Source organism: Peromyscus maniculatus, chromosome 23, assembly GCF_049852395.1.
Source record: "Peromyscus maniculatus bairdii isolate BWxNUB_F1_BW_parent chromosome 23, HU_Pman_BW_mat_3.1, whole genome shotgun sequence".
Taxonomy (NCBI): Eukaryota; Metazoa; Chordata; class Mammalia; order Rodentia; family Cricetidae; genus Peromyscus; species Peromyscus maniculatus.
In genome coordinates, this window is record NC_134874.1 from 301,212 (window position 1) to 320,833 (window position 19,622).

The 19,622-nt window shown below is 43.6% G+C and overlaps 2 protein-coding genes and 1 non-coding gene across 6 annotated transcripts in view; 2 read left to right on the forward strand and 1 right to left on the reverse strand.

Annotated features, from left to right (window-relative positions):
* The window catches only part of Ankle2 (ankyrin repeat and LEM domain containing 2), a 38,565-nt gene extending 33,846 nt beyond the window's left edge, over window positions 1-4,719 (forward strand). For both annotated transcript variants that reach the window (XM_006984088.4, XM_006984087.4), the window contains exons 11-13: window positions 1,123-1,741; window positions 2,371-2,502; window positions 2,886-4,719. In XM_006984088.4, the coding sequence (XP_006984150.1) occupies window positions 1,123-1,741; window positions 2,371-2,502; window positions 2,886-3,108 (974 nt within the window). In that variant the 3' untranslated portion in view covers window positions 3,109-4,719. The remainder of the gene's footprint in view (window positions 1-1,122; window positions 1,742-2,370; window positions 2,503-2,885) is intronic.
* Window positions 4,720-6,708: 1,989 nt separating this feature from the next.
* Pgam5 (PGAM family member 5, mitochondrial serine/threonine protein phosphatase) lies at window positions 6,709-15,812 on the reverse strand. 3 transcript variants are annotated; one of them, XM_006984090.3, is made up of 6 exons: window positions 15,562-15,809; window positions 12,430-12,608; window positions 11,245-11,370; window positions 11,077-11,165; window positions 10,849-10,979; window positions 6,709-7,999 (listed from the first exon to the last, which is right to left on the reverse strand). In XM_006984090.3, the coding sequence occupies exons 1-6, from the start codon at window positions 15,750-15,752 to the stop codon at window positions 7,849-7,851; spliced, it is 867 nt and encodes a 288-aa protein (XP_006984152.1). In that variant the 5' UTR covers window positions 15,753-15,809; the 3' UTR covers window positions 6,709-7,848. The 3 variants fall into 3 exon arrangements, with proteins under 3 accessions (XP_006984152.1, XP_006984151.1, XP_076416506.1); XM_006984089.3 differs by having other exon boundaries at window positions 10,849-10,982; window positions 15,562-15,808; XM_076560391.1 differs by lacking the exon at window positions 6,709-7,999 and adding an exon at window positions 8,338-8,512 and having other exon boundaries at window positions 10,849-10,982; window positions 15,562-15,812.
* LOC121825554 (5S ribosomal RNA) lies at window positions 13,955-14,073 on the forward strand. Its single transcript, XR_006067881.1, has one exon. It is a non-coding gene; the product is annotated as a 5S ribosomal RNA (ribosomal RNA).
* Window positions 15,813-19,622: the final 3,810 nt, after the last annotated feature.

The window sequence follows — 19,622 nt, forward strand, 5'->3', positions numbered from 1 at the left end:
AGTGTATCAGTGCCTTAATGTTAGTGTTTGAGAGGGAGAAGGGAGGATTAGAAGTTCAAGGCAAACCTCAGCTACACAGTAAGTTTGAGGTCAGGCTGGCAGGCAGCCTGAAACTGTCTCAAATAAATAAATTTTACTGGGTGTGGCAGTTAATGCCTATACTAGAATTTTGAAGGCAAGAGACAGGAAAAGTACAGTGAGTTGGAGGCCAGCTTAAGCTACACAAAATCCGAGAATAAAGTAGGGAGACCCTGTCTTAAAAAGAAAACAAACAAAAAAGTAAAATTTTAAAGTCAAGTAGAAACTTTGTAATAACTAGACTTATGGGCCCCCAAAATAGAAGTTAAACAAATGTATTTTAAAGCTTTCTAAATTAAAATTGAACCATTGGACTATAAAGCATTTACTTTGCAAATTAAATTTCCTGGAACAATGTGGGGAAGGAGGAAGAACATGATCTACACCATGTAGAAAAAAACAAGTTAGTGCCTTGAGATGGCTTAGCAGATAGAGTTGCTTGCTACAGAAGCCTGGTGACCCAAATTCAATCCTTAGAACTCACATAAAGGTAAAAGAGATAACTCCATAAAATGGTTTGACTTCTAGCCTCATGCCACTTTGTTCACACACATACACTCACGGCAGAGATTATGTGCATATACACTCATAATGAGTTTAAGAAACAACTTTGAATATGAAGAATAGTGCTGGAGTGAAGGCTGTGCACATGAGCTGTGGAAGAAACTATACCAGCCTGGGAGTCAGTGCCAGGGTTCATATACTCTGAACCTATTCTTCATGAGACTATAAGCACTTAGTTAATGTCAAAGGAGTCCCACGCATGTACCATAGTTACAGCAACTATAGTGTTAGTCTCAAGTTGTTGATATATTTCATTTGCAGAATAGAGACATGAAGCAGTATTTCATGGGTTTATCCTACACAATATTTCTGGAGCCTTATCAAGTCACCTTGTGGGAAACTGGCCACAGGGCCCTTGTCTTAAAACCTAACCAGGTTTTGAATTAGTCATTTCTTGCTTGAGTTGAAGGGTTTGCATTGAATGAAGGCTCCTTCCAGCTCTATCCTGCACTCTGATATGCTGCTTTGTTGCCCTCACAGGCAGTGGAAAGAAGTACAGCAATTCCATCTCTGTAGGAGCATTTCTAGATGGGGATGATGACATTAGCTTGGAAGAAATTAAAAATCAGCAAAATACAGCTCAAAGTCAGAGTCAGCCCACAACCAATAAATTCCAAAACTCTGAATGTAGTTCCCTTCCTTTGGGACAGAAGGTGGACCCTGGAGAAGCCTCAGTTGGATCTTGCTCCCATAACAACAGAAATGGGCTTTGTCATCCTCTGAACCACAGGACCACAGGTGGAAGTGGGGGACCAGAGGCCACCAGTAGGGAAGAGGCCCTTCCACTACCTGTTTCTGCTTTGACTCTAGAGTTTGATAAACTGAATTTGCAGACTCTAGGAGATAGTCTTATTGAGATACCAAATAAAAATAAGATACTGGCTTCAAGTAAGGATGTAGTAGGGAGTGACTCGCTGGTACCTCCTCCTGCAATATCAAGACTTGAAAATAACCAAGAGAGGACCAACAGTGAAGTATCAGAGGCAATGGCTGAAATGTCTTTGGATCCCAACAGCCCCCAGCCTGAAGTTCAGGCTAGTCTGGAACCTGCGTGCTCATCAGCCATGGGAAATCCCACCAGGAGGCTCTTCCTTTCTGGGTAAGTTAAAGCTTGTAGCACTGTAATGAGTGTGTAGTTTCTGAATATTCTTCCGAGGTCTTCTATATGGACTGTGCTGGTCAAGTGCCAGGAAGGGTATACCAACAGAATGATTTGATTTGTCTTGTTTAATTTAAGACTCAAAACCATGTTAATAATGAGGGCACATGATACTACAATGGAAGACCAACTTGTCTTGACCCTTCCATACAGCACTTACCTTGACCAGCGCTGGCTCTGCATACCAGCATTCCTCCCTCCAGTTTAGGCTTTCTGATACACAGGTGGTTTGGTGATTAATATACTCAGCCCAGATTAGTTTTTTTCTTTTTTTCACTTATTTTGTGCATGCGTGCCCACACATGATATCTAGTGCCTGTGTAGGCCAGAAGAGAGTGTTAGATTCCCTGAAGCTGAAAGTTACAGGTAGTTTTAAGCCTTCCAATACGGGTGCTACAAGCCAGACTCCAGTCCTCTGTAAGACCAGCAAGCACCCTTAGCTGCTGAGCCATCTCTAGCCCCTCCAGATTAGTTCTTAAGTTAAATATACAATGATACCTCAAAAATCTGTGGGCTTTTTTATTCAGTGTTTCTACTTTTTCTTGCATCTTTTCTGTTCTGCATTCTAGAGAAGAGCCATCAAAACTAGATCGAGATGTTTTAGCAGCTCTTGAGTATGCCTCTATTGACCCTGGCCTGTACCCAGCTGTCCACAGATGGAAAAGCAACATCCTGTGTTACTCACCCTCGGTCAGACAAAGGTACTATCAGAACGTCGACGTGTAGAGACTGGCAGGGTTATCATGCATGGGTGGCTTTCTCATAGTGTCAAAGCTAAGCTGTGTAGCTTCCCAATGCAAGCCAGGTCTGTATGTTTATGTAGATGTGGTCAGAAAGGCAGGTCCATTGAGTGGAAAAGTAGGCCAGGCTTGCTCCTGACAAACTGCACCAGGAGTGGCAGCGTCCAAGTTTTGTAACTGGAGTCACATGGGTGTTGTGTGGAAAATCTTCAGGTTTGAGATGCAGAAGTACCCCTCTCCTCTCTGTAAGATGGGTGTCATGCCTATGTCTTTGTTCTGTTCTTAAATCTCTACTCTGTAGATGTGCTTTTCTGTGGTAACAAATCTCTTTTTGGTTTCTGTAGTTGGCCAAGTCCTGCACTGAAGGGGAAATTCACAACTGAGCTGATGGATCTTGGTTGCTCTCACAGCTGCAGTTCAGGGCGAAACAGTCCAGCTGGTAGCAGCCCCAGCAAGCCTGGCCACACCACCTCCTCCCCTGGCCTTCACAGCCCCGGTCGTTACAGTCCAGCACATGGGAGCCACTTCCAAAAAATGGCACACATGGCCCGACTTGCAGCTCTGTAGAGCCAGCCATTGTGCTCACTCCTAGGTCTCACTTACTTCTTTGTTTTTAAAAGAAGGGTGATATGTTTATTGGTAAAAATTCTATGAAAAAAATGTATTCTGAATAACTTCTTAATCCTCACTTTGAGGGTACCAGAATTTTAGAATATACAATGTTATTAGTAAAATTTAAATTTCTGCTATTTTGGAAGAAGTTAATGAAAGCAAACTCAAATCCAAGTTGTTTGAAAAGTGTGGCTGTAGTAATGATTCAGACTTTTCAGGAGAAAATTTCAGTTGATTTAGGCAAGTGAGGTGTTGCTCTAATTGAGACTGGCTACCTGTGGTGTTAGCAGCAGCTCTAAAGTACCTGTATGCATACCCACTGTTTCTGAAACAGATGAATTGTGTGTTGTCTCATTCTTTGGGTGGGAGCAGTTTTCTGATATGCAATGGCAAAAATCTGTGCTTGTCACTTAATCCTAGTCATTCCAACAGTGCGACAGCAGGGAAGCAGATGGGCCTGACTATCTCAGACTTTAGTAGCAGTGCTCAAAACACTGCTAGAAGATTTAAAAAAAAAAAAAAATTACGTTTTCTTGTGAGGGCAAAAAAGTTTATTAAAGCCATTGGGAGTCATGCCAGTAATCACAGACAACTCACCAGCAATAACTAAAACAGTTTTTATTTCTCAGAACTTCCATGTGCTTTTACTTAGTTGTCGGTGTAATGATAATTAAGTAATGTAGAAGTTTCCTAGTCTTAAAATTTTTCCTGAGACTTCATTGAGCATGATTACGTGACAAATATATCTCATATTTTAGAATCCATTTAAAGAGCATTACACTACAATTTAAAGCTTGAAATTTGAGGTCATTTCAGTTGCTTACAATGTTTACTTTCCCCTATCCCTTGTCATTAGCCCCAAGAGATCTGTATAGAGTGTGCTGCACACCCTAAGGTACAAAGGTAGGTCCTGGCTCTCTGGTGCACCTTCTTTCTCACAGGCAGTAGTGTTCTATAGACACTTACATTGCTTAATCCCGGTTGAAAACTATACCACTGATTTTGCCAACTTCAGTGCCTTTTGTGAGTCATTTTTAATTTTCCTGAGCTTAGATTTTGAGATCATACTGTGCTATAAAATGGGTGTTAGATTCATAAAAATTTTGGTTGGGCATGGTGACACATACCTTTAATCCCAGCACTCAGGAGGCAGAAGCAGGTAGGTCTCTGTGAGTTTGAGGACAGCCAGGACTACATAGACCTTATCTCAAAAAAAATAATAATAATAATCAAAATAATAAAAATTCTGAGTTGAAATGTTTAGAGTTTTTTAAAGCTTATTTTAATGTGATAAATGGATCAGAAATATTAGAATTGAGATTTAGGACTTTGGATTCAAAGTTTATTACTTGGAGTATTTTCATTCCTGGTGTAAGCAGATGATATATAAGTACAAGACAGCCAATATCGTGACCTGAAAACAATGTCAAACTAAAAGGATTATCTTTGTTCTCAAAAGAAACCAAAATTCACACATTATATTCAGCTATGATCTTGTTTTCTTACCTGTTTGCCTGTTTTGTTGGGGTGGGGGGTGTCAATACTCAAATAAAAATTGAACTACTAGTTTTGTGCTAGCTTCACAGACTACAGTTTTACATTTGGGTGGAGATCAGAAGGCAACTTTTGGGAGTCGGTTTTTATTGCCTGTAGGTCATAGGAATCCAACTCAAGTCATTGGATGTGACAGTTTTATCTGCTGAGTCATCTTGTTAGCCCATTTCTCTTTACGCCACCTTTACCACTAGTATATAGAGTATGATACTCTACTGTCTAATGAGTCATTTTTACACTGTGCTTTCAGAAAGATCACTTGACAGAACTTCCTTTTTAGTAAAACTGTAAGCAGTATTCTCATGGAAAAGTACATTAATTTGTGTATCACATTGATATTTGTGAGGTAGTCTTACAATGTTACCTCAATGGCCTTGAACTGGACAGGTTTACTTGCTAGTTTTTGGTTTATTCTAACACAGTTGATATTCGATTATACGTCAGTGGAAGACCTTTTTATTAACAACCATTAGTTTGTAATGTGTGATAGAGGTATGTAAGGCATCCTTCCTGAAGTGCCATGGTATGGATGAACTTTATTGAACTTTGTAATAGAGACAACAGAAGGCCCCATTGTTCGTTTCTAGAGAAGAGCAGAGTACAGTGTTGAAAATTAGTATCAGATGCTATTGAATAGTTGGATCTTTACTGCTTTCAGAGGAAATGGTTAGTACTTTGTCTTCCTGAGTTGGGCCTTGCTTGCTGGGCTGTTGACACACACACTTGTTATGTCATTTTCCGACTTTAAAATTATATTAGTATTTCTCATTTGTCTCATAGGAAAACATCGGGATGAAGTTAAACACAATAGTCAAGAAGAATCAGTGGAACACCGTTCCCACCACTTGATCAGTGTTTCAGAAGTCTTTAATATCTGTCCAAAACCAAGGAATAGGGTTTCAATGTCCAGCACCACGTCATTGGGCCTCTAAGCCACCCTGGCCCCATCCCTCCCTAATACAGGGTTAGTGGGCACTCACTCCTGCCCAATATTCACAGCATAGGCCATAAAGAATCTAAAACTTCTGAAGAGTTTCATTTTTAAGAAAACAGGTTATTCCTGGAACGTACTTAGCTCTTAAACTGAGCCAAATGCTGCATTCTGGTCATAACTTCACAAAATCTAGAAAACCAATTTCACATGGTTGGTTCAAATCTAACAATTAGTATGGTCATTTTGGGGGTTGTGCTATACTTCATTCCAATGTTTTCCTATAAGACAAGTGAGAAATAACAGTATAATTTTAAAGTCAGAAAATTAGATTTTGACATAGCATTGTGTGTATCAACAGCCCAGCAAGCAAGGCCTGACTGGAGAGTATTTGAAATCTATTGGATCACTGGTATCATGACCAACCAACAAACTTCTGCAGGCCTTGCTCCAGCTTCTTGTCCTTGCTGTTCAGTATGTTTTCCATCATTCTCAGCTATCACTTCACAGTGTGATTTTTTTTTTTTTTGGACCGGTGATAAGGAACATTGGGATCTGAAGGGATAGGGCAGCTGACTAGGAGTTGGGCTCTCAGCTTACAGGATCATTGCTGTTTGTTATAAGTGATCACAATGTCTTGCAGATGACTGTCAGCCGCTGAGATATATAACTCATTTCATATACAAGGAGCTGGCCTCACCTCAAAGCTAAGACTTGTTCCTAAAATACTGCCAGTCCTTAAAGATTATGGAGGCTATACCATGTGGGGTATACTCTTAGTACACTGACTCCCTGTGAAATGCTTTTACATTCCCATCAGGTCAAGTGAGGAGCCTGGAGCTTTGTGTTTTGAAGTTAACAGCCTGGCATGCCTCCTTCAACTACTAGAAAGTGGAATGTGTATAACCAAGGTTACCTCCAAGTAACACCTCTCAGGCCTAGTGTTGAAAAGGAAGCATTGCACCTTCTGTGGGAGGTAGTCCTCCAAGCAGGATGCCTAGGATAGAAGACACTGAGAAAGGGCTTCTAATTATACCACTTTTTTTCTTTAAAACAAACAAACAAACAACAAAGAAGTAAAATTTTATTACATACTTGTTTCCAAATAGGACAGAGAGATGGGTCAAATATTCCAATTCATTGTATTAATTACAGAAAATGCTCACAACCACTTCATAGAAACTGTATTGGGATTTTTTGGGCCAGGTATAATAGTGTATATCTACAATCCCAACATTCAGAAGACTGAGAAGGGCCTTAAGTTGAGGCCAGGCAACAGTAAGATCCTGTCTCAAAAAGCAAAAACCACGTACACACAAACCAGTTTTTCCCTAAGTTATCAGAATATCTGGAGTAAACACATTTCTAAATAGCCTAACCTACAAGCCCAAAGGTTAACAGTAACCAGTAGCAAACTAAGTCACTCTGGGATATTCTTGTTTTTAAGACTTGGTCTTTCTACAGAATTCAGGCCAGCAAGAAACTCATGATCCTACCTTGGCCTCCTAAGTGCTAGAATTACAAGCATATGCCACCTCATCTGGTCAGTCTGGGCTACTTCATTGCCTCCAGAGGACCTCTTACAGGGCTATCATGTACTTGCCATATACAGGCCACAGCCTTTTTGCAACACCACGTCTTTCATGGCTTGTATCTACCTTATAGGAAGCCAATTCCTTTGCCCTTCAATTCATTTAGATGCAATAGACACAGGATCTCTTAACTGAGCTGACAAGTGGGTTTTCAAAGCAAGAACCCATGTGAGGAAAATATTTGATAAATATTTAAGCAACAAAAGTTCCTAGATTGTAGTATATGAAAACAATGAGTTGTAAACAACCACCATACTCCTGACAGGTTTTCTGCCAGAGCTTATGGGTTGTTCAGTTGATCTGCTGTAATCACCTGATACAGCACAGGTAGGCCAGTTCAGTCCTCATGATATGTCTGCCTTCTACCCCAGAAGGTTCCTGTCTACACCTGGTAGAGCTGTGCTAGTGGTAATCGTAAGGTAGGAAGCTTTCAAAAAGGCCATCTAACCCATAAGTTACCTTCTGCAGCCTGGGCCAGAAATAAGCACCCAAATGTGACACTGAGATATCCTCTTCCTGGAGACAACATGAAGCCACAGCACAGTCTGGACAGGAAAGACAAGGGAAGGCTGCAGCCAGGCCACCAGCAGAGGAGAGGGTGCAGTCCTACACGCAGCCTCAGGACCGGGTAATCTTGTCTGGGGGCATGAACCCTGTGTCCCCAAGGGTCCTGAGTGCAACACGACCGTTGGGTCGGATCACCAGGTGGGTGATGCTGCCGTTGTTGAGGGACAGGCGGAGCCAACCTTCCGGGGGAAACTGCAGTGCTCTGGGGAGAGAAAGATGATGATGCTAGCAGAAAGCTCACCCTGGTACAGAGCTGCTCTTGGGTCAGACAAGGTTGACAGCCCAGTACATTCAGCTGGGTGAGTAACTGAGGTGGTACTGTCTTCAGGGAAAGGATTCTCAGGGGTAAAGTCTCAATAGTACACTAAATAAGGATCTGACCTGTGGGGACAAGGCCTTAACCCAACTAAGTCAGAAATGTACTAAGAGCTAATGATATCAAGGTTGCTTTGCACTATAACAAGAAGCATCCAAATTTGTGCTATAAGTATTTCTGACAAGACTTGGCTAGTCTCCCAGCATAGAAGTGTAACACATGACCCCTGCAGGATCTCCCCGCCCCCCCAGACAGGGTTTGTCTGTAGTTTTTCACCTTTCCTGGAACTCACTCTGTAGCCCAGGCTGGCCTCGAACTCACTGAGATCCACCTGCCTCTGCCTCCTGAGTGCTGGGATTAAAGGCGTGCGCCGCCACCACCCGGCTAGGATTTCCTTTTCTAAGGGCACAAGTATTAGGGTTGGAGATATGGATCAACAGTTAGGAGTACTTGCTACTCTACCAGAGGACCCGAGTTCACTTCCCCGTACCTATGTTTTGCAGCTCACAACTAATACCCTAGTTCAAGGGAATCACTCTTTCTGGTCTCTAAGGGCACCTACATGCAAACAACACACACACACACACACACACACACACACACACACACACACACGAGTATTTGCTGAACAGTTTGGTGTCATCTCTGCCATTATCTAGTAATTGAGTGTGCTGTGTCCTCAGGAACTAGCCTGAGTTGAGTCTGACTTAGCCTACCAACACATGACATTTCTTGTTACTGGGTTTGTCAATTATAAATTATAAATACTATAAAAGCCCTGTGATGTGTTTTTAAAGGGTTTTATGTAGCTCATGCTGGGCTCAAACTCACACTGGGCTTCTGTGCTGCTACACAAACCCAGCTCTTTGTACATGCCAGGCAAGCACTCTACAGTGAAGCTACATCTCTAGCCCATCTGCTAAAACAATGTATGCATTGTGGTGATCTGCCGCTTAAAAAGAGCTAGATCCTCAAGGGGCTATACAGATTTTCACATAAACAGGTTACATTTGTTCTATTTAAGACAGAGTCTCACTGTGTAACCCCTGGCTCACCTGGAACTTGCTATATAGAACTGGCCTAGAATTCACAAAATATATATAGTTCTGGCCTAGAACTCACAGAAATCCACCTGCCTCTGCCTTCCAAGTGCTGGGATTAAGGTATGTGCCACCACATCCAGGTCATAAATGGGTTACTTTATATAAGGTACCACTGTAATCCTGACTAGCTTGGAATTCACAGAGATCTTCCTAACTGCTTCCTAGGTGCTAGGATTAACAGTGTGTGCCACCACACCTGACATGAAGTACATTTTTAAACAATAAAGTGGACCTGTGAGATGGCTCAACTTGGGCAAAGGCCCTTGCTATGCAAGACTTGTAACTTGGGTTCAGTCCCTGGAACCCACATAAAGGTAGAAGGAAGAAGTGATTGTTGTCCTCGATCTCCACACAAGCTCTATGGCACACATAAAATAACAATTTTTAAAAATTAAAGCTTTTTCTTCCTTTGTGTTGAAGATCAAACCCAGGCTCCTATACATGTCATACAAACTATTTACCACTAAGCCACACCTCAGCCCAGACAACTATGTAGTCTTACTGTTACTCTTCACAACTCAGGATGATCACTCCTGAATGGAACTAAGAACTCCCTTCCTGTCCTCAGTGTAAGTACTCCAAGCTCCTGGTTACTTCTTTCTGCATTTTCAACATTAATGTCAGTTTTCAGGGACTGTTATAGAATATAAGATAATGAGGTATAAAACAGGGCACTCCTGGCTTGTTCACATGTTGAGAGAAAAATATAGGGTGTATCCTAACAAGCAGTTGGGACCATATCATCCTAGAAGCACCTGTCCACCACACCACCCTCCTTCCTACTGCCAGTTCTCAGTCTGATGTGGAGCTCCAGGAGCCCAGTAGGGATTCCCAGCTTTCCAGCAACCTTGTATTTTCTTGGGACTGATGCTCACCTAACTGACATGAGGTTCCCTAGTCATCCCTAGGCTGCTGGTCAGGTATGATGGGAACATACATCATAGCACAGGTGACAATCCAAGAAGGGAGCAGGCTACTACCTTGGCACCCATAGAAGTGTCTAGAACAAGGGCATGCAGGGAAACAGCATAAGCCTGGAACATTCTACTGTTACAGAAAGTGAAGAAAAATTCAAAACACAAAGCAAATGAGCCGCAAACCAATAATCACGATGGTCATAATGTACAACAGATGATTGTGCACATGTCTAATTACATGTACAGAACTAGCAGACAAGTATCCTAACCCACCAGGTGCCCACACTGTTCATAAACACAAACATGGAGAAAGCAGTACTTAAGTTCTGATAACAGGATGAAGGAAAATCTCAGAACAAGTCCAATGCTGACTGCTGCTGGCAGCATCCACCAACAGGCAGTTGGAAGCGTTTGGAAAACAGGACTCTGATTGATCCTAAGACACTCACCATTCCCATAAGGTAGTGGAGGCCCGAACACAGCTCCTTGACCATGTACACTGTCATGACCACTTTCACTGGGGCCTACTACTCATCGAGCAGAGGAAGGTGAAACAGAAAGGCATTCTACAGACAACTAGTCAGGCCTCACCAGTATTCCCCTGAGTCAAGACTGAGGAAACTCCTAGGCTGTGGAAACCCAAGGCCAGAAAGGATGGTAGCAGGGAAACTGGATGGTAACACAGTAAGACATGGGCGTTCTTAATGGCACTTACCTGCAGACAATATAGCGGATGACATTGGCATGGCATATGAAGATCTCATAGCTGTCCTCTTCCTGCTTGGCATCAGCTCGGTGAATGTAGTTCCTGAAGGCAGCCTCAATCCGGGCTCCATCTTCATAATACTGCTAAGAGCAGAGCAAGGAGTTGTCAGTGTGGAAGCAGACAAGGCTAATGGCAGGCCTTGCCCTAATCCAGTGGCACAAGGGATGGCATTTTTACCACAGCCTCTGGCTTCCAGTGAGATACAGGTGGATCTGGTTCAATAGGGGCACCTTCCCGTAGCAGGTCTGTGCTGACTTTGGAGACACCTGGAAAAGAGCAGATCCCTGTTGAGCAATGTATCACCAAGAGTGAATACCCTCAGCATGTTAGGCAACCGGCACTCACCTGGCAGGTGTTTACTGATGATGTCTGTGGTCTCTACAGCACGGGTCATGGAGGAATGGACAATTTTATTGAACTTTAATCCCAGGCTTGCGAGTCGGAGCCCTGTAAGTTCAGCCTGTTCCCGACCTTGAAGGAAAAAATAACTGTGAAAATTATATACCAGAACCCTCCACTTACTGACTAAACAATGAAATGCCATCAAGCACTACTGAAGATGTTGTCCTCAAAGGCTCAACCAGGGTCAGGTCCTCAGGAAGCAAAGAAACAATCAACTCCAAGGAAAAATGTACCTGATTCAATCAGCAACAGTGAGTTTACTTACCAGCAGTGGAATGTGAACCCTTTGCTATTTCTCCTATTTTTACTCAAGTATGTTCAAAATCAAGTTCCAATTGGGAATATAATATAGCTTACTGGTAGAACAATTGCCTAACATGCAAGACCCTAGGTTCAATTCCCAGTACTGGTAGGGGGAGAACTAAATCAAGTCTCAGCATCACAGTGGGCCACTGTCTTGTGACAATTAGACGACATGACAACAACAACAACAACAAAAAAAAAAAACTGAACTGGGCCTGGTGGTGCAGACTTATAATCCCAGCACTCAGGAGGCTAAGGCAGGAGGATTGCCATGAGTTCAAGGCCTGCCTCATAAAACACACAAACTACAAACTGATTCCTAGGGGGTCACAAGAAGGAGACACCAGTATTAAATATAGATGTTTTCCTCGAATGTACTTTAGCATAGGCCTGGAAACACTACAACAAATCTTTTTTGTTTTGAAAAATCATTTTCTGCTGGATATGAGAACATGGCTCCATCACCACAGTGATGACCTTATTTTCTGCTTAAACCCAGCTGTCAAAAGCAACTCCTCAGGTTGGTGGCAAAATCTACTAGAGGACACGCCTGGAGACCTATTACCATCCAACTTTTGAATATACATACAAATGGGAAATATGCTATCCAAACAAGAAATTGTTTAAAATATAAATACACACTACTATGTATTCATGTCACCACCTACTTGGGAAGCAAATCAGGGGATCAGGAAACCAGACCAGCCTAGACTACATAGTTGAGACTCTGTCTCTATCACCACCATGCTGAAACGGGGAAAGAAGAGGAGAAGGCTTATATCCCAAGTTCAACTGATAACTTCAAGACCATTAAAGGAATCCTACCTAATGGGGTCAGAGTGCGATCCTTTTCAAGGGAGCCATCCACATTGTACTGGGAATGCCGGATGAGGAATATGTGCCTTGTAGCCTTTGCCTTATAGTGGTCCAGCCTGGATGCCAGTTCTTCTTCTCCAGATTCCACGTTCCTCTTCTTCAGGTTAATGAGAGACAGTGGCTCTCGCCTAGTTGTAAAAGCATGTCTTATGATCTCTTGTCCAGGACACCTTTCAGTACTTGGGAAAAGGACGGGGAAAACCAAGTCCAGGGAAGCCAGCCTCACAGAGCATACCTGAACTCTTCACCCAAAGACCAGGCAATTAAGTGATGCAACAGTGGGCACAACACATATGTGAAGCCTAAGGTTCACACGCTTGGTGAAGATGGGCTAGGGTGGTGGCTCAGAAGTTAAACTGCTTGTTAAAGTACAAGCAGGAAGACTGGAGTTCAGAAGCCACATAAATACTGGGTAGGCAGAATGGCCCACCTATAATTCCAGCCTCAGAAAGTAGAGACAGGATCCCCAGGAGAAGCTGAGCTGCCTAGTGAGATTATTCATATGAGCAAGTTCTGGGTTTGATTTATGCCTTAAAGGATAATCTAGAAGCATGATCAAGGAAGAATCTCGATATCTACCTCAGGCTTTCACACAGACCCATACACATGTGATCTCACACACATGCACATGAGAGAAAAAAGAGAGAAACTGTCAATAATGCTGCAAATATGCAACAATAAGAGGTTGTGAGGCTATGGATAGCTGCACTGCAGCAGAGCCTCAAACTGTACTGTCTGTATGGAACTACTAGTTATGGGGTTGTTTCATTCATCGTTTATTCATTTTATTTATGAGACAGTGTCTCTCAGTGTTCCCAGACTGAAATCACAGCAATCCTCAGGTTTACCTAGATTAACATTCCTAATTTAAATTAAAAATACTAGACAGGAGCCCTTGGCTGTATTTTCTCATAGTACAAGTACACATGGGAAGCTAAGGCAGAAGGATCACAAAAGGCCAGTTTGAGCTATATAATAAGTAAATCCCACACTCATACTGATCAGCCAGGTATCAAAATATTCAAAAACATTTGCACCTGTACTAAACAGGCCTTTTTTGTCTTGTGATTTTTACCTTTTTTTTTTTTTTTTTTTTTTGGTTTTTCGAGACAGGGTTTCTCTGTGTAGCTTTGCGCCTTTCCTGGAGCTCACTTGGTAGCCCAGGCTGGCCTCGAACTCACAGCGATCCGCCTGGCTCTGCCTCCCGAGTGCTGGGATTAAAGGCGTGCGCCACCACCGCCCGGCTTGTGATTTTTACCTTAAGCTACATAATTTAACAACTACTTAGGTGGCAATTTTATTGTATTAATTATGATAAATAATCTAGGGATGATTTAAAGTATACAGGAGGATAACCTAGACATCTAGGTTATCTGCAAATACTACACCATCTTGAACATCCACAAACTGGTATGTTTAGAGATTCTGGAACCAATCCCCCAGGATACAGAGGGACTACTATAATTAAAATTACGTCTACGGCCATACCACCCTGAACGCGCCAGATCTCGTCTGATCTCGGAAGCTAAGCAGGGTCGGGCCTGGTTAGTACTTGGATGGGAGACCACCTGGGAATACCGGGTGCTGTAGGCTTAAAGAAAAAAAGATTAAAAATAAATAAATAAAAAAAATTAAAATTAAATAAAAATAGAGCTCTTTTCTAAGTTACACTAAGCACATTTTAAACGTTTCAGTCACTGTGGTAGTGGCCATCACAACGGTTGAGGACTGCAGTTGAGGACTAGGTATGTAGGAGCTGAAGAAACTGAAGCAACTCAGTTAAATGGAGGAGGCAGGAGCCAGGCGTGGTGGTGAACACCTTTCATCCCAGCACTCAGGAGACAGAGGCAGGCAGATCTCCTAGTTCAAGGCCAGCCTGGTCTATAGAGCGAGTTCCAGGACAGCCAAGGCTCCACAGAAAAACCCTTCTCAAAAAAACAAATACTGTAGGAGGCAGGAACAGCACATATCAAGCCTGTCAAAATTACAGCAATCACGGAAGAGGAAGGTGGAGAGTGTGGCGGCTCAATCGTTCTCTGAACAGGCTAACCCCGGGTGTTAGTCCCATATACTGCCAAGCCAACGCCTTGTTGCAGATGCAGGAATGTGTGGGGCTGGACTATACAGAATTTGGGGACTACTGTCACAGAGGAAGGCCCACCAGAAAAAAACACCAAGTATATGCCCACTTCCTAGTCCCTTCCTGCAGTTGTTTACCCAACTGTGATGCATCCTTCCCCACCTAACAAAGATCCAGTCACTGTACTGGTCCATCCACGCATCAGATACGGCAAGCAAATAAAAAACAATTTTTTTGCTTTTTGAGACAGGGTTTCTCTGTGCAACCCTGGCTGTCCTGGAGCTAGCTTTGTAGACCACACAGGCCTCAAATTCAGAGATCCACCTGCCTCTGCCTCCCAAGTGTTGGGATGAAAGGCGTGCGCCACCACTGCCTGGCTCTATGAAAAGAATTTAAACCAGGTAACCTTTTTTTTTTTTTTTTTTTTTTTTGGAGTCAGGGTCTCTATGTAGCTCAGGCTGTCATAGAATTCAGAGATCTGCTTGCCTCTGACTCCCAGTGATGGGATTAAAGCCGTGTGCCACTATACCGGGCTTCCATAGGTAACCTTAGTTCTAAGCACAGGTTCTCAGACCTCTGAATAGCATGCTTGAAATCCCAATTTTCCGCAGGCTGCAGCAGAATTTGTGAGGACAAGCTGGTCTTGACAAGAGTCAAGACCCTGACTATATATATAAATAAATAAATATAATCCTTTAGAATTTCACACCCTCGGAGGTTAATAGTCCTTGGACACAGACCTTCGGGAGTATTGTCTCTGAACAAGGACTTTCTGAGGAATCTATCGGGACGGGTATGGGTACCCTCGGAGGGATGGATGGTCCAGGCACTGAGACTCTTGGAGGACGCGTCGTCCTAGTACTGGGGCTCTTCAAAGGGCCAGCCGCCCAGGCACACACAAACTCTAGACCCACTAGCACACACCCTTCAGTGCACCGATATCCACCCTACCGCGATGGACGGACGGAACAGGCCCGAGCTCCACCCTCCCGTCCCTGCACCTGTCCCAGTTGGAGTCCCAGACGCTGGGCCCAGGACGCGAGACTCCTGTCCAGATCGGCGGCTCGGTCGCGCGCACGTCTGCATCCCCACCGCCGCGCGGCTTGCCCACTGCTACCGCGGAGAAGAGAACAGCGGCGGAGCCACCCGCCAGACCGCAGGCCGCCAGCTGAAGTGCCTGCCGGAAAGCCATGCCTCAAATCGCGCGGCCCGACGGCAGGACGCCAGGGACACACTTCCGCATGCGCCCGCTTCCGGCTGGTGGAAGTTCCGCCCCACACCCCACCCCGACAGAGCAGGAAACGCGGACTGGAGTGCCACCTGCCGGTAGTCTCCAGGTGGCAGGCATAGGTGCCCTTACTTTGGTGGGTGTGAGTCCCCAGGGGATCAAAATCTGGCATTGGGTTTAGGTGAACTGAAAAACCTCAGGCTTGGCTCTTGCTGTAGATCCAGTTTTTGTTCTCTTGTAATCCGTAAGTGTATGCATACTGTTCTTCAACTATCAACTTTCACCTCCAGAGTTCTTTCCATTTTCCTGAACTAAAACCTTCTGCATTAAACTATCAATTCTCCATTCCCCTCACCTAGCCCCTGGTACCTTCCGTCCTGCCTCCAAGTTTTACTTCCCTAGTTGTTAGTGATCAACTCACCGGGTCCTTCTGAGTAGGAAAGTGGTCCAACTGCTCTTCCAGTGCTGGCAGTTCTAGGACATGTTGAGCCCCAGACCAAGGGACTAGACTGGCAGGCCCAGAGGCTTACAGCCTTTACTACCTTGGGCTTTAACCAGCAGCAGGCCCAGCACTTGGCAGCTATTACAATTTTTAGCTTTGAGCAGTAGTGAGCAGCAGCAGGCATTTGATAATATTACTGCTCCTGAATGAACCTCAAACCTCAGACATTCTCAGGACCCTTGGCCTTTGACAATGGCTAATACTGCAGTGCATTTCCACTAACTGGAAAATGCGCCTTGGTCCACTTATAGAGGGAGAGAATAGGGGTGTGGCAAGGGTCTTAGCACCAACCCTGCCTGTCCTTCATGAATGTTTATGTAAATCTGAGGCTTTCTCTGCAGCCACCAAGGAAGTGCTACCCCTCTGGCCTGGATGAAATTATGGCAAGGTCATGCTAGTCTTGTTCACAGTACTACTTTCCAGTGTCAGTGGGTGCTGTCTGGAATGGTCATGATGGAGCAAGTCTTCAGCTAAGGTTGTGGTGGTCCACTGCAGCTGAGAGGTGTCTGCACAGTGGGTTCCAGTGTCTAAACAGCTCATGAGAGCAATGTGGCTAGTTACCCATAAAAGGCGGCTTTCCTGGCACAACTTCAGCCAGGCACCAGAGCAGGACCTGTTAAATGCTTTAATACTTCATAGAAAGTATCAGTAGGGTGTGTACAATAAAGGCTTAACAAAGTCTCTACACTGAACTAACTAGCATTTACAGTATAGTTCTTATTTACCAGTGCTTGCTTACTGCCGCAGTGTCCCCTGGGGAGGTAGGTCTCTCTGATCTGTGTTCTAGGAATCTTAAATTAATTGGACTTTAACAGTCTGTCCTTTTGTGACTGGATGTCCTTTTCTGTTTTTTGTTTGTTTGTCTGTTGTTGTTTTCTTCTGAGATAGGGCCCCACCATACTACATAGCCTTGGCTGGCTTCGAGCTTACTATATAGACCAAACTGGCTTCAAACTGACAGAGATCCACCTGCCCCGAGTGTTTAAAAAATATTAAAGGATTAAAGGCCTGTGCCACCAAACCTAGCTTATGTAGCTATTTTGAGCATTACATTTTTAAAGAAATAAATCTGATTCTTCATCTCAAGAAACAGTTCTGTTAACTGCACTCCTTCAATTTACACATCACTGCAAAAAAAAAAAAGGGAGGCGGCAATGGCATAATAAAGAGGGAGGTGCATTTGAATTGTGGTACTAAGTAACAGTGCAGTTTCAAAGACCATTCTATGGACCTAAATATACTGTCCAAATACAAATATTGGTGGACTGGATAACAGCTCAATTGGTTGGTGCTTGTTCAGCTTATGCAAAGCCCTGGGATCCACCCTCAGTATTCATAAACTAGGTGCAGTAGGGCACACCTGTAATCCCAACAATTTAGAGGTGGAAGTAGATTTATAAATTCAAGGTCATCTTTGGAGTTCAAGCCCAGCTTGAACCCTGTCTCAAAAGAAAAGGGGGGTGCTCTTCCAGAGGACTCAAGTTTAATTCCCAGCACACACAACTGTCTGTGACTCCAGGTCCAGGTAATCAAACACCCTATTCTAGCCGCTAAGGGTTCTGAGTTTCCTAGGCTGGCCCTGAACTCAAGAGCTCCAGTTATCCTCCTACCCAGTGTCCCAAGTAGTTGGACAAGCATCACCACTGCAGTTGTTGATCTCTAGAATTGCACATGGGGCCCAGATCCCTAGTTCTCCATCACAGCCAAGCAGGGTGGGAAGTGTCAAGCTAGAGCTGTGCTGTGAATTGTATTACTGGTATCAGTCATGGGAGCATCAGTTACTTTTGTCAATGTCCTAATCTGAGGGCAAGTGTAGGAACAATGTCTACACACCCATGTTCAAAGCAGCATCAGAAGCCGGATAGTGGTGGTGCACACCTTTAATCCCAGCACTCGGGAGGCAGAGCCAGGAGGATCCCTGTGAGTTCGAGGCCAGTCAGACGTCTACAGAGCAAGATCCAGAACAGACACCAAAACAACACAGAGAAACCCTGTCTTGAAAACAAAAAACAACAAAAAGCAGCATCAGAGTCACCAACTCTTTGTTGTTGTTGTTGTTTTGGTTTGTTTTTTATTTTTGAGACAGGTTTTCTCTGTGTTGCAGCTCTGGCTGTCCTAGAACTCACCTTGTAGACCAGGCTGGTCTCAAACTCACAAAGATCCGCCTGCCTCTGCCTCCCAAGTGCTGGGATTAAAAATGATGGAGAGGCCCTTTGACAGAGGAATAAACAGAATGTGGTGTATATATGTACACTTTGGAACGTTTAGCCTCAAAAAGGCAGGGAATTCTGACATGTTGAGTTATGACATGGATGAATCTTGAATGTAACAAAATACCACAGACTATATCACATATACAACAGAAATTTACATCTGCTTTGGAGGCTGAAAGTCCAAGATCTTTTGGACTTTTTCCAAGCACTGTTTCTGAAATGGTGTTGATATGTGCCTAGAAAAGGAAGAGGAAGGCTGTCTTCACTTAGCCAGAGAGCAAGAGGAAAATTCTGTGAAGCTTCTTTTAAAAGAGCATTAATCTGTTCTTTGTTAGATTTAAGCACTTCCATAAAGAACCTCTCAATACTATAACAATGATGAAGTATCAACAAAAATTTTGTAGAGGACATTCAAACCATGGCAAAATGCAATTAGTTACTTCCCTCATTGCTGTGACCGAATACCCAACAAGGAACTTAAGAGAGGAAGGATTTATTTCAGCATGGCATGGCAGCAGAAGCATGAGACATCTGGGTACACTGAGCCAAAGGAGATGAATACTGGTGCTCAGTTCATTTTCTCCCTTCCATTCAGTCTGGGACCCCAGTCCATGGGAATGGCACTGCTCACATTTGAGGATGAACTTCCCTCCTCAGCTAACTGATTTGTTTGTTTGTTTGTTTGTTTGTTTGTATATGGGTATTATGCCTGCATATATGTCCAGAAGAGGGCCAACCGATTTATTTGTTTGTTTATTTATATGTGTGTGGGTGTTTTGCCTGCATATATATCCAGAAGAGGGCATCAGATTCCCTGGAACTGGCATTACGTGCTCTCCAGCCCCAGTGGTTAAAACCCTTTTTGGAGACGTCCTCATATACACACCAGGTATATTTCCATGGTGATTCTATGTCCCATTAAGCTGATGATCGAAATTAACCGACACTAGTTATTATGATAGATCAATAAGCCAGTCTTAAGAATAGTGTCAACAGATCCAATACAGTATGTAGACTCACAATCAAGACATTACAGGGATGGTGGTTACTGGACTAGAAGAAATGAGGAGCTGGTGTTTAATAGGAACAGTTCTACTTTAAGATGAAAAATACCTAGAA

Coding starts and splice junctions, on each gene's coding strand:
- Pgam5 (XM_006984089.3), bottom strand. CDS start 15,752: ATGGCTTTCCGGCAGGCACTTCAGCTGGCGGCCTGCGGTCTGGCGGGT. Junction 11,371..12,429: donor TCGCACTCTGACCCCATTAG/GTAGGATTCCTT, acceptor TTTTCCTTCAAG/GTCGGGAACAGGCTGAACTT. Junction 10,983..11,076: donor ACTGGAAGCCAGAGGCTGTG/GTAAAAATGCCA, acceptor CTCTGCTCTTAG/CAGTATTATGAAGATGGAGC.